The 14,605-nt window shown below is 37.8% G+C and overlaps 1 protein-coding gene across 7 annotated transcripts in view; it reads right to left on the bottom strand.

Moving 5' to 3' along the window:
* The window catches only part of ERC2 (ELKS/RAB6-interacting/CAST family member 2), a 923,400-nt gene that overhangs the window by 455,589 nt on the left and 453,206 nt on the right, over positions 1-14,605 (bottom strand). For 5 of the 7 annotated variants that reach the window (XM_045078756.1, XM_045078755.1, XM_045078765.1 and 2 more), the window contains 2 exons: positions 11,706-11,899; positions 5,990-6,001 (listed from right to left, as the gene is read on the bottom strand). In XM_045078756.1, coding sequence (XP_044934691.1) covers positions 5,990-6,001; positions 11,706-11,899 — 206 coding nt within the window. The remainder of the gene's footprint in view (positions 1-5,989; positions 6,002-11,705; positions 11,900-14,605) is intronic. The other 2 variants (XM_045078764.1, XM_045078768.1) reach the window with 1 other exon arrangement.

Raw genomic sequence — 14,605 nt, 5'->3', positions numbered from 1 at the left:
AGGAAATAGATATTATTTTTCTAGAAAGTGATTTATAATAATACTGAAAAACTATTTTTTTAAAAAATTCCTTCCCCTTCTCAACATTTACAGAAAAGGCTAACATATCTTGAGAGATTTACTATTTGCTGATATTCATCCATATGGCAGTACCAACCAAAAGCCAGGAGTAGGTGAGAAATAGGGGGTGGGTTGGGGGTGGGGGTGGGGGGAAAGGAATGGTTAACCCTACCACCTTGGCATCTCTTCTTCTGGAGCCAAGACTTATTAGGCCCACCTGGGACTCTCTCTTGATTTTGCTGTTGTTGTCACTGTTTTAACAGATCTGCAAGTTCAGAATGGTTTTACTCATCTCCAAGGAACCTCAGAAGCATTCTGTACCAGAAAGCATTTCAACTACAATGCAAACTGTATTCCTCTATCTTCTTCACATTCTAGAGAATGCAGAGAGAGAGCCAGAGCAGGCACTCAAGCAAATGTTAAAAAGTAAAAATAATACAGAGCATAAAGACCTAGTTCTACAAATTGGAGCTGGCTCAGCAAAACATTAGCCATGGCAAGTCTTACCAAGGCCAGGTCGGAAAGGTGCAAGAACCAACCCCTGGCTACACCTCAAAGGTTCAAAAACATTTCCAAATATAGAATCCACTTTATGTTTGCAGGAGTTGTAAATCAGGGAAAACAACTTTTTCCATCCCCAATAAAATATTTGCACCCAAAGCAAAATCAACTGATTTCTGGCTTTCTACCAGTTCTGCTTGGGCATAAAATTTTCTGACACTTCACCAGAAATGTCAGCATTAGTGTAAGGCAGCTAAAAGAGGGAAATAATTTTCTGACCTGTGGATAACCCCTTCAACCCCAACAGGAAAAGGAATTTTAAAAAACACCTGAAACCCAGCTTTTCCAGTTATTAGTATAAATGGGACAAACTATTTTTCTTAGTGGCCAAATCCTTCCTTATAGGAAGTGCTGGTCTTTGAATTCATGAGGGGAGGGGTCGTGTCTGTTTTACTGCTATATTCCCAACACCCAGCTCTAACTCCCACATGCAGAAGGATTTCAATGAACAGCCAAGAAAAGAGGGGGAAGGGGAGGGAGGGAGAGAGAAAGCAAAGGGAAGGAAAAGAAAGGGAGGTGGAAAGAAGTAATGAAAGACAGTAGAGAAGTAGGGAGATAAGAAAGGGAGGGAAAAGGGAAGGAAGAAGGAGCAGAAGAGGGAAAGAGAGAGAGAGGGAGAGAGGGAGGAAGAAAATGAAATAAATTCAGAAGAAGATCTCTTCACCTTTCCTTTTATCTGTGTCTTTATGTTTCTTGAACTTTCAAGCATCTGGCTCAATAAAAAACTGATCATAGCTTTTCTTAGGGCTTCCTGTCTGAAGCTGTAAGATCACCAGTGCAGTCAACTCTACTACCAGCAACTCTCCATGGGGACCAAGTAGAGGGTGGGAGGGGTGAGATGAAGTTAATGGAAGTTCCTCTCTTCAAGAGTCATTTGTTCAGCACACTGGAGTGTGACTGCCAGCCACCTCCAGTTTGTGGCACAACACCCCATGGAGCTGGAGACCCAGACAGTGCTCAAGGAGGCCACCATCTACTAGCCTAATTCAAGGTAGGCTTGAACACAGGCCAGGGAAAGGGTCAGATAAAGCTCTAAGAAGATCAAGGCAAAGGAAATTGCACCCGTCTGAGGAGTTCAGGGAAGGTTGGAGAAGTGACACCTGAGAAGAAATCAGCCCAAAGAGGGAAAAGGGAGGGAGGACATGAATCTCAGGGCAAAGACAGAGGCTAGCAGCACGGCAGGCAGGACAGTATTTCCCCAAGTGCTTCATGGGTATATTCTATGAACCTCATATGTGGGAAACCATGGATCCCACACAATTGCACAGGTGTCCCTACTGTGAGTCTTCTCAAAGATTTTAATGCAATTGGAGCAGAAGTGGCAAAAGATTCCATTTGCATATCAGAAAGGACTGGCTTTTAGGTGAAAAAAAAAAAACAATCTATTCACTTACTAGCTGTATTAACTTGAGCATAATATTCAACTTTGGTGAACTCCAGTTTTCTATTCTCCAACATGAAGAATTGGTGGGCCCAATATCATACAGTTCTTTTGAGTAAATACTATATAGAAAGTGATTAATTCAGTGCTGGCACTTAGTTAACGCCCAGTATTATTTCTACTGCTTCTACTTCTACTTTCGTTATTTCCATTATTATTAAGATGGATGTGCATCATGAATGTAAAAATTAAGAATGTCATATACATTATTTCTTCAAAGAATTTGGCAGTTTTTCATCAGCTATTTTTTCAGAAATGCCAGGTCAGCATATAGTACCAGGCCAAGCACACAGTAGGTGCCTACTAGGTGTCTATGGAGAGAACAGGGCAAGAACTGACCCTAGCAAAGAGCAAATTGCAGGACAGCAAAGGAAGGCTCTAAGCAAGTTGTTTCTCATTATTTCTTTGGGCAACAGGCCTCTGAGGTCCAAGAGTAATGACTTCATCCTTTGCTAGAAGAATGAGAGATTGAAGTACAGTACTGAACTTTGGGGAAACATCACAAAGAGTTTATTTTGGTGGAAATGTTTGAAGTGACTCTGTAACAATGAGCTCATGCCTGCTGCCAGACCCCAGCCATGAGCTGGAGCCTGCTTGCCAGGGAGATGCACACAGTCCATCACCAATTCCACTTCTGTGGGACATAAAAAGGGAGGAACCCAGAAGCCCTACTCCAAAAACAGCTCCTTCCTCTCCAAGGGTGGATATTGAGGCACAAATAAGGAAGTAGCTGACCGAGGATCCAAAGCAAATCAGAGCCTGGAAGAGCCCAGAAAGGCCCGAGCCTTCTAGTTTTACTTGGTCAACTCTCTGGCAGGATTTTGAAGTGAATCCCAAAAGATACTTTTTATTTATTTATTTATTTGTTTGTTTGTTTAGTCAATTGCTGTATACATTTATCTAGATGACTTCATCTGTCATAAATCACATGCTAATCTCACAGATACTTCCTAGAAATGAGCAAACTTCACATAAGCCCTCCCCTCAGAGTGCAATGCAGGGATCTATTATATCCCTACAGCTTCCCACTGGTTTTTGTGCAAAGAGATTCTTGACAGAAGTGGAGTTTTCTGGAGTGAGAACGTGAACAGGTCTGGAATATGACATTTGCATTTTACCAAACCAGATCCTTATTATATGTCCACCTGATTTCAAGTACAGAGTTTGTAAAGGAAATGAGGCCATTTAAAAAGGTAGCTGTAAGGGAAGATTTCCTGTAGAGTCTAGTACAGAATAGAAGACCCAAGAGTTAGTCAAGTTTTCAAACTTCAGATTGGGAGGTAGGGAGGTGCAGGACAGACTACAAAATTCTATAGTAAGTAAGACCATACATTTTTAAAATATATATATATGTGTTATGTGTATACACACATATATGTATATGCATACACACACAAATATATATATCTCAACTGTGAGCCATATAAAGAAAGTGCATGTGCCAGAGATCCTGTATTCAATTCAATTCTTACATTGTTTTCCCTTATTCTTTTCTTTTTCAAGTTTTTATTAAATTCCAGTTACTTAACATACAGTATAATATTAGTCTTAAGTGTAGAACTTAGTGACTGATTCATCACTTACATACAACTTCCAGTATTCATCACAAGTGTCTTCCTTAATACCCATCACCTAGTTAGCCCATCCCCTCCATCCATCTCCTCTCCAGAATTGGTCCATTTCATTTTATTTTATTTATTATTATTTTTTAAAGATTTTATTTATTTATTTGACAGAGAGAGAGATCACAAGTAGGCGGAGAGTCAGAAGCAGGCTCCCGCTGAGCAAAGAGCCCGATGTGGGGCTCGATCCCAGGACACTGAGATCATGACCTGAGCCGAAGGCAGCGGCTTAATCCACTGAGCCACCCAGGCGCCCCCATTTCATTTTATTTTAACTGGTAAACTTGGAAGTGGTGGGAAAAAAGCAGAGTTAACTCTGGAAGCTTGTCAAAGCTCAAGAAAGCTTCTAAGACCTATAGACATTTTTGTTCCAGGAAAGTAGGGTTGCCCCATTTGTCTTACACTAAAAATATAACAAGAGGCCATTGACAAGGATTGCACATTTTCTCCATTGTGTTCATTTGGGGAAAGATGCTAAACGATATTGAAATGATCTGAATCTTAATTTGACCATATAGTTCACGCAACTAGACTTGGACTGAACCTAATCGACATACGAAACCTAATCGACATACCAAGCCCCTTGTAGAAAGACCCCTTGGTACCCACAACCTCTCCTAGCCCTAATACTGCATCCTGTCTTCTGAGAGTCACAGTTCATGTTCAATTGCCATGAAACTGAAAAAAGCTAAATACTACACAGTACAGCTTTCTGACACATAAGACACAGCAGAATGCCTATAGAACAAATCTAAAGGTCCTGGTAGGGAGCTTTAGTGTGGGAGCCAAAGTGGTCCCTGGTCTCCAGGGCTTCAATATCAACAGGAGCAGCAGAGGGAAGGCAAAATGAGAAAGAAAACAAAAAATACAGGCAAGGAGAAAAGCTTAAAGCTTCATTAAAGGAGTGCATCCAAAGCTTGGAGGAAAGATTTGGATGTGATGTGGCCAACCTCCTCCTCTCCAACCTTCATTATGATGTCTGTATCTCCACATAGGGGCACCAGAAAGTGAATTAATAGTTCTTAGATTTTGAGTGAGAGCAGTTCTGTAGGACCATGATTTTGACCCCTGTTTAGATCACAGGAGAACTCTTGAGAATGGGCTTCCTTCAGTGAGATGATGTTTGTGGGACACCCACTGTGGTATGTGGAAATAGCAGAGATTTGGTTTCATTTTCAGGGACTATATGCCATAGGGATTGGGAATAGGCAGTGGGACAAAACTGATATATGGGCAGGAGGACTCACTTTGCAATTATCTGCTGCTGGCATAAATGAATTGGTCTGGTGGCTTAGGTGCTGAGCAGTGGATAGACACACAGGTACAGATACTGAATAAAGAGAAGGAAATAACATTGCTTGCCTCTCAAAGAGCAACTGCACTGGCTATCAGTTTGAGTCTTTTTTTTTTTTTTCCAAGACTTGGTAGCCCAAATCATACCATGCGCACTATCTGGTAAATGCATTGATTAAATGAAGAAATCACTAGATAGTACTGCATATTATTATAAGGAGAAGATTTGCTTGACTTAAAGGAGAACCAGTTACTGACTTGGACTCCTATCTAAGAGGAGTCAAATCTGGGATGCATTTCTAAAACAAAATATTCATTTTGCTTCTTAATATCAGGATGCACATAGTCAATGCTGAATCTAGTTTTACATTTGGTCCCATATGCTATGCCCTACGTAATTAAAGTACGTCTTACGGCTAATAAAAATGAAGTTAAAAAGTCAAAAACCAAAACAATGACAGGAAATAACATGTGTGTACAATATGTTACCAACACACTGATAATTTTCAAAAGTGACCTTAAAAAAGTATCATAAATCTTTCAAAACATAGTGATTTATTAACCAAAAAGTCTGAGTGGTTTGCACTATTAAATTTAGCTTTTGAGTTTCTGTGTCACAGGCAGGTCTTTTGTTCTCCTAGGTTAAATTTAGCATCCTGGATTTTGTTTTTTTCCACTGCAACATGTTTTATCATCACACAGTCAATTTTCTGAGCTGCTTGGGAGAAATGCTCTAGAATTTCACTCGGATTTCTCTTAGTCGTATAATCTGGGAATCAAAGGTATCGAATAATCCAACAGTGATTTACTTCCCATCTTCTTCTTTGCCCTTTCCCACCTATATGGCTTTCTCATAAAACAAACCTTCCCTAGGCATGGGATGAAATGGAAAAAAAAAAAAATGCAGTGGCCAGAGGAAAACCATTTCAGAAATGTGTTTGTTAAACAAGTGCAAGCAATAAATTGAGCTTAGGAGGGAAAGGCGGTTAGAAGAAAAACTGAAAGTACTGACCTGAGAGTCAAGCTGATTGGAGCAAGGGTGAAAGCAGCAATTTGGAGGATAAGCAGAAAAGAAAAGGGATAGCAAAAGAGAATAAAAGGAAGGAAATGCATTAGTTTTAAACATACAGCCAACAGATGTTATATTAGCAGGTTTTATAACCAAATGAAGGACAATAAAGCAACTTTTATCTGTTATAACCCCCAAAAGCCCTGGGCACACACTGTAAACTGTTCTATTAAATATTACACATAGGAAACCAGTATCTGCTCTCATGCATTATCACTGTGAGCACTGGTGTGAACCAGAGGTGTGCTGTAGCAATGCAACAGCAGAATTTGCCCTCTTCTGGTGGAATATTCATAGGGACCGTTCCTATCTGTGTCCATACAAAATTCTATTATTTAATAAACTGAAATGGAAGTTACTAAGGTATTAGAGCTAGTGGTAAGCACTGATGTCAGAAAGATTTTATTTGAACCAGTAAGTTGGATGGTTGCATCTTATGAGATGTTCTTCCTTCCTCTTTGAAAATCAAAAGGAGCTGAACAATTTGGCTTTCCATTCAAAGATTTACATTTTACATGCTCACAAAACACTGCACCTAGCAATGATCAAAAGACACTGTGAGCAGGGCTTTGGGTGAGGAGCTGCCCGCCCATCAGCCTCCCAAGGGAGGACAGAGCAACTTCCAAAGTTGAGAGTAATTATTTTTCAGTTGTAAAAATGAGGATCATACTTCCATCCCTGAAAATATCCAGATGCTTGATAACTTATTTGTGCAAAAATATTTAAGATGCTCTTCCTATTGATCAAAATAATAAAGTCCCAAATCCAAGCAAAAGTTAAAAGAAAAAAAAAAGTGATGATCTTCAAGCTACCACAGGAGCATACAGTGGACATTTATTTTATGAATCTATTTAATGCTCTTTGTAAAACAACAAAGTGAATGAACAAATAGGATACCAGTGATCTACTCAAGGGGACCCCACCATTCCATACTATTGAAAAGTAATTTTAGGAGCACCTGGCTGGTTCAGTGAAAAGAACATGTGATTCTTGATCTTGGGGTTGTAAGTTTGAGACCCATGTTGCATGCAGAGATTGCTTAAATACATGAAACTTTTAAAAATTTAAAATAAATAAGTAGTTTTAAGCATTTCACAGAGGAAGGAAAAACAAAATAAATCCTCAGACGAAAGCTTAAACAAGAACATTTCAAATGAAAATAGTGTTGATCAAAATGATAAAAATCAAAGAGAAAATTCAGGATTAAACACACGGTGCAAGCATTGGTCCAATAATCCCTCATATCTGAAATACCCCTGTACAGTATTTTGTAATCATGAACACACAACTGATTAAAAATAAGTTAGATCAAGCCATGATCACTGTGGGAACTTTGGCCCCAGCTGTTGCTTCAAATTCTTCTGGATCAGAGAAGTATATCAAACTGAGGTCTATGGCCAAGCTTTAGAGCATCCTAAATTGAAATAGCAAGCAAACATTTGAAATTAGTTGACTTTTCCAAGCATTCCTAGTTTCCATCAAATTCTCAAAGGCATCCATGACCTTCCCCAAAGGGTTGGTAGGGAAGGTGCAAAACTATCTGCCACTTGTTTTATTGAAATTTCTTCAAACACTTTATCAAATATAAATGGATATTTCTCAGCAAGAAGAGTTTATATCAAAACAAAGAGAACTGGTACAAGGTTTCTTCAATGTATCATGAGACTTCTACATGAGACATCTAGCATGAGACTTTACACAGTATCCCATTTTTCTAAATAAAGCTTTAGTTTACATTTTGTTAAAAGTGTTCTGAAAGGCATCAAAGAAATTATGTCATCACATTATTGAAAAAATTCAGAAGGAAAAATAACAGTCTGCTTCTCAACCTTAGATAAGGTGCTTTTAGGAATCTAAGATGATTTCTCAAGTGTCTGAATGTCTGATGGCTTTAGTCAGTGATCCAGATAATTAAGTGCTACCTGTTTTCTATTCTGACGTTACGTGTTAAGAGCAGAACCCCAAAGGACACACGCTGTTCTCCACAGTGGGGAGGGATGTGATCAAGGGCTTGATTTGGCCATTTCCTGTCCCCTAGACAAATAACAACAAACCCCCACTATATTTAGGATAGTTACATGAATGGTCACCTGACTGATACCTTTCGGTGGCTGAGATGCAGAAACATAGTGGCAGCAGACCTTGTTTGACAAGAGATCTGTTAGCCTCTCTCTTTCCCCTAAGGCAGAACTAATTCTGAAACTCTAAATGAAACTCAGAGCCGTTGATGGGCACTGACACAGAAAGACCACATATTTCAGTCCCTTTAATGTTTGATTACCTATCCGATCATACAGCAGATGTGGTATCTAGCACCAGCGATCAAATAAAGACTTCAGCTTGATTTGGACCAATACTTAGGGGTGTGTTCAAGGCCCTTCACCCACTTTGTGTCAACCTTCCCCAGAGTCCATTCACTTGCTGTCCAAGGCAGAAGCTCCCTGCTGAGCCATCAGCATCAAGTGCAAAAGTTTATAGGAAAAACTGCACATGGGGACCACACTGGAGCAATATGCATTTTGAAAAGCAAAATCGTTAATGGCTGATGTAAAACATCCTTCACGTGGAATTTAAGAGGTAAATGCATCCTTGTAAGTGCCAGGCATATGTGATTTGGAATGTATACATTGTGAAAAAAAAATTAAAAATGGGAAGATTAGCAGAGCAGAAAGCAAACAAGAACTGCCCTCTGAGAGAGAAGTAGGCCAGCATCAGTGTCATTTGAGTTATGCTATTCCTAACCCTGAACCTTTTGTTGCACATGACTGAAGTTCTGGAATATTTTAGAACACTCATTGCTTTTAAAAAGAAGTCTTTTCACTCTGGTAGGTCACGTTACAGACCAGAGACCACAAATTTATTTCAAGTTCAATTTTTTTGGTTTTCAAAATCACAAACTTAATTGCAAACACTCCCCTATGAGTCCAAAATGGAGATATATGTCACACTGCTAAGAAATCTTTAGTTCCCCACATTACGAGGTAGGAATTTTGTAGTCTAAGCCAGAAAATGGAGATATTGCCCAATTTGAAAAGGGCTGCCTGACAAACAAGAATTGGTCAGAATACACATGGAGCCCAGCAGATAATGATTCAGAAAGCCAGGCCGAGGCTGAGCTCTTCTTTTCCCAAGAAACTTCCCCTTACTTTCCACCCCCGCCCCCAACTTCCTTCAGGCCTGGGCTGGGGCTGGATCTCAGACATTTCCCAGACTATGTTCTGCTGCTGGACCCAAGACACAGGCAGGCAGAGAACTGGGACAGACTCAAGTCTCACCACACGTTTTATGAATTACAGTGCCTGGGAGGCATCAGCTTTAAGGAAAGGCAAAGGCAGAGATAAAGAAAATGTGCAGAAAGTACATAAAGATAAATGCCTGTAAAATCACTGTTGTTTTAATACATTCCATATTGAGGATATAAAAATGTGAATATTCTTGATGATTTAATGGCACTAGTGTCCAGCTAAGACCTGTTTGTCTAACTGAATGACTACACTATTTTTATGCAAATATTTATAGTAGCTGATCCTGATTTTTCAGTTACAGTTCTGGGGAGCTTCAAAATGTGGGGCACATCACTTTCTCTCATGAAAGCTAATAAAGATGAGACAGATCTCCTGTGGCCCAGCAGCAATGCCTCTCTCTCTCTCTCTCTCTGCAGGCTATGTGGCTGTTCAGTGCTACTGGACTACCTTCTTCCTTCTGGCTCACTGTTGGACAGGATTGTTCTCAGTCACTAACCTGTTAGACCTGGGTTCAAATTCTGACTTTGAATCTTATAAGCTCTGAAAGCTTTAGGAAGTTACATATAGTTAATTAATCTGTGTGAGTCATTCATGTTATGTAGTTTTCTCATCTATGCAATGAAGAAAATGATACTTCCTGTGTTGTTGGTAAGATTAAATGGTATACAGTATTACAGGTCAACTGCTCAGCAGAGCAGTGAGCACAAAAAATACATTATTATTATCATAATTACTATTCTAATATTATTAAGGCATAGATAATATTATGCTCTTCAGAGGCTCACAGCTTCTCAGAACAAGAGACTAGGAGTCAGGAAACATACATTAGAGTTTTGCCTATTTCTGACCACAGGACCAATCTCCAAGAGGTGATTCAACCTTTCAGGGTCTTAGTTTTCTCACCAATAAAAGAGATGGCAATGGTAACGTCCCTGTGATTTAACATCAGCTTTTCAGGAAAAATTCTGGTCCTAATATACAATTCCAAAGTAGACATATAGATATATCTAAAGTTAACTGTGTTTTTAAGAACCAATAAACTGGCAGAACATTCCCACATTTTAAAATTAATATTAAGCCTTTAAGGATTTTAATTTGTACACTTATCTCGGGAAAAGAAATTTCTGACTTAATCACTAAAATTGGTCACACTGTATAAAAATCCTGTTATCATCAAACTAATACTAAGGTTTTTAAGTGAAATATTAATTGATTTAGAGTTTGAATATATTAAATAGTATACTTGAAAATGTTGAAAATTTGAGAATTGACCTATCCATTTAATACCTGGCCACTTAATACTGAGAATTTATTTGTTTTAGCATTCAATTATTCCTAATGATGTAACTATCCCACAAGGACTTGGCACCTGAAAAGTATAATACATTTTAAGGTCACATGGCTGGTACAAAGCAGAAGCAAAATTTGAACCCCAATCCTTCTGTCTGTAGAGCCTATGATCTATCCACAGGCCACAGGGAGCTATTCTGCATATGTCTTAAAGTCCTGTCAGGACTCACAAGTGCCTTGATCAGAGCTAGCAAACATTCACTGATTTATTCAAAATTTGTTCATCTCTCCCATATGGACTGAATCTAGGAAAGACAAATTCTGCCTTATTGCTGAACCAATAAGAAATCCTCAGAGGTAATGGAGTTACATAAGATTATTCAGAAATTCTTTTCTTTTACGAAATATAGGAAAACGCATTGATAGAAAGCTTATTTTTAGAGGCTATCTTATATATAAATACAATATGGATATGATTTATCTGAAACTCTAAATACTCTGGAACCCTGATATAACCTTCTTTGTTTTTAGACAGAATTTGCTATCAGGTAGGCCTGCCTTAGACCCTATTCAAACATATTTATTTAACAAATGTTGTAAGGTCCTCTTAAAAGATACATCCCAGATGAATTTGTTGTGGTGTGCCAAAAAACATCGAAAGGATATGAGCTCCTTTCCCTTTCTCCTATCTTGAATGAATTGCCAAATACATTTTTTGCTTGAAACAAACCTAAACCACAAATGCTTGTCTTTCACGGGTAAAAACAAAACAAAACAAAACTAAACTAAACTAAACTAAACTAAGCTTCCAAGTAGTCAGAGCCTCAATTTCTCACACACTTTGTTGGCACACATGTTAGATGAGGGACATCACTCAAGAAACTTGGCCATTACTTTCTTAAACACTTAAGAAGTACACAAGCCCTCAAAAGATAAGCCAATTGCCTTCTTGAGTATCCCACAGAAACATAACGTCATCCCTAACAGGCCTATTCCTCACACATCACTCGTTTCCAATTTGAAATATGCATGTGCATTCCAAATCCACTACAACCTGTGATGGACAACTAAGCAAATCATGTTCACTCACTGCTGAGAACACACAACATGGCTGCAAAACTTACCTCTCAAGTTCTGCAATCTTCTTGTCCTTGTCATTCTTTTCATTCTCCACCTCCTTGAGGATCTCCAGCAATCGGTCAACTTCCGCTTGGGCCTTGCCGCACTCATCACGGTAGTAAGAGGCCTCTTTATCAAGTTGTTTTATTCGGTCTGCAAACTCGGGATTCATCCTGGAGTCATCTTCAATATTATGAGCCTTCAATATTATATTTTTAAAGAATGTAGTTAAGACAACAATTTAGAACAATAGGTAGTGCAGTCACCAATGGTCCAGAAATTATCAATGGAGAAAAAATAATCATCATCAAGAATTATGGGTATACTGTCAGTTAAAAGGCAAAATGGAAAATCACACAATTCAGCTACTTCAGAACAATACTGATTTTAAATTATATTACAGTTTCACAGGAGAGGGGTTTTTTTATTGTTAATATTTTGTTGCATTAATGTTACTACTTTTGTTTTTTTTTCCCCCACCAAGAAATGGGGGATGAGTGTGGGGAGAGACTGTGACATCTTTATGCCCATGCTTTGGCAAGCAGAACTAACACAATTCAACTCCTCACAGTTAAGGAGGTGATTCATACCAACAGCTTCCTTTTCCCGTAGAGAAACTGAGGATAAAACAATATTAAATTATTTTTCCAAAAACTATCAAGGATATATGTAAAGCCAGGTTAACATGTAAGAGACTGGTTGACTGATGACTGAGTACTTCATCCCACTGAGAAATTTCAGCAGAAGATGTGGATTGAAAGAAAGACTCACAAGTGAGGAAGGGCTTTCCAGCTAACAGTCATACCCATAAATTCTTGTTCTCTTAAGTAAATTTAACCTGAACCAGGAGGAGGATGAGCTAATTCATGAACAAGCACACAGACGAGAATCTGCAAACACATGCATGGGTGGGTGGCAGCTTCTCACACAAGAACATACACAGGCAACAACACAGCAACAACACTGCAGAATAATTTGCAGCCAAAGTATTTGTGGTTTTGTGTGTCTGAAAGTGTGTTATGGCTTTTTTTTTTTTTCCCAAAATAAACTTTTGGCTGAAATATTCTCAGACAGATGAAAATAACACTGCACTGCAATGTTTTGCCTACCCCTTGTTTCCCATTATTCCTAAATGACTTCTTCAAAGAGTAGGCAGGGAAAAAACAAGTAGTTTAACAACAGTGCACATTCAACAGAGAAAGTTCAGAGAAGTCATATATGTATGTATCTCCAAAATCCATGTGTGAAATCATACAATGTTAATAATTTATTGGGACTTAGGTTGTTCTGCTGTCTTGCTATATAGAACAGATGTTCATTGTGTTTTTATATCTTTTTGTTTAATTTCAGGGAAAAAACAGGCAAGCAAGCTACAGCTACTGTGGGGTTAAATGAATCATGCATGGTTAGAAAAATTAATACTAATAAGAACTACTATTACAAGGTTGACAGTTTTTGCAATGATTTAGTTGAAAAAATTAAAAAATTAGTATAAAAATAAATTTATTTATGACAAAATCATTTTTAGAATAATATTCTTGCATGTAACATATTATTTAAGCATGAGGATAGGAGGAAAATAATTTGTTTTCATGTTCTTTATCCTAAGATTTCTTTATCCAAGAAATAAACTCAAGTATGCAAAAAGAACTTGGAGAAATTTATCAATTCAACATACTACTATCAGGTACTAGTTTATTCCCTTTTACCAATATTTCTCGGAAAGCATTTATTTTTTATTTACTTAGTATGTACATTAGACTTCATTCTAATAGATTAGTGAGCCTTTTCAGTATAATTAAAATAATCTGAAAGAGAATCCTGAGCTAATATGCCTTTAGAAGTTTATTCATCTAACAATTTTATTTTAAATTGAAGTAATGAAAATTTTAATTTGTTAATTGCCACTTTTAAAATATAGAGTTGATATTCTAATTTAAAAGGAAATACTTCTATACCTATTTATATTTGTGATAAGAATCAATTCACTACTCTTGTATCAGAAAAGCACTGAAAATATAGTTTTAAAATTCCAGAGAAAAAGAAAACAAAATATTGATGTTAATTCTTTTCCACTTTTATGCCATATTACCATTATTTTATGGCAGCTGAGGAACATTTCATGACATTATTTCAAACAACCTGACCAACAATACTAAGATCTTAAAAAATAATAATTCAGGAACTGAACTAGAAACACACAAAACAAATATAAATATGCTTTCATTGCATGTCTCTGATTTAAGATTCCTTTCTGGACTCTGACTTAAAGATTCACAAAAAGCTAGCAGTTCAGTTAGCCACTGTGCTTTATTTTGTTTTTTTTTCTTATGATTATGACTATTAATAAATGGGTACATAATTAATATTCATGAGACCTAGATTCTAAATTTAGCCCTGTGTCTTATGACTACTGTGGGCAAAGGAGTTGGCCTCTCCGAGGGCAGAAAAAGCTACCTTACAACAAACGTGGGGAAGGTATTATTCATTTGTGTTCTTATTATGAGTATTATTTTATGATATGCACCCCGCTACTGGGGCTTGTTATACAGCTAAGTTAATAGGTTTATTTAGTTTCTCATCAAGATACTACATATGTCTTAGAGAAGCCTCCTTGCTAAGCTTACAGAAAAAGCAGTCTGCTGGTAAATGGGTATCTAAGCACATTCTTTATTTTAGCTCTATGAAGAGAAGATAACCCAAGGCAGCTTTTGACACTGGGTGAAATTAGATGGGTTAGTAGTCTTTTCAATCGAACAAATGACTCATGGGATGTTTAGAAGTACAGAAAGCCTAGGAAAAGACATGCCTGAATCTAGGCCACTGTTGGCCTCATATGATATTAAAGTTAGATCATATTATTAAAAGAGATCATAGCCACCTTTACGGTTAGCCTGGTATCTTT

Source organism: Mustela putorius, unplaced genomic scaffold (assembly GCF_011764305.1).
Source record: "Mustela putorius furo isolate JIRA1106 unplaced genomic scaffold, ASM1176430v1.1 tig00000095_pilon_pilon_pilon, whole genome shotgun sequence".
Lineage (NCBI taxonomy): Eukaryota > Metazoa > Chordata > Mammalia > Carnivora > Mustelidae > Mustela > Mustela putorius.
The sequence above is the reverse complement of the archived record's forward strand: the minus strand, read 5'-3'. Positions and strand labels throughout refer to the sequence as shown.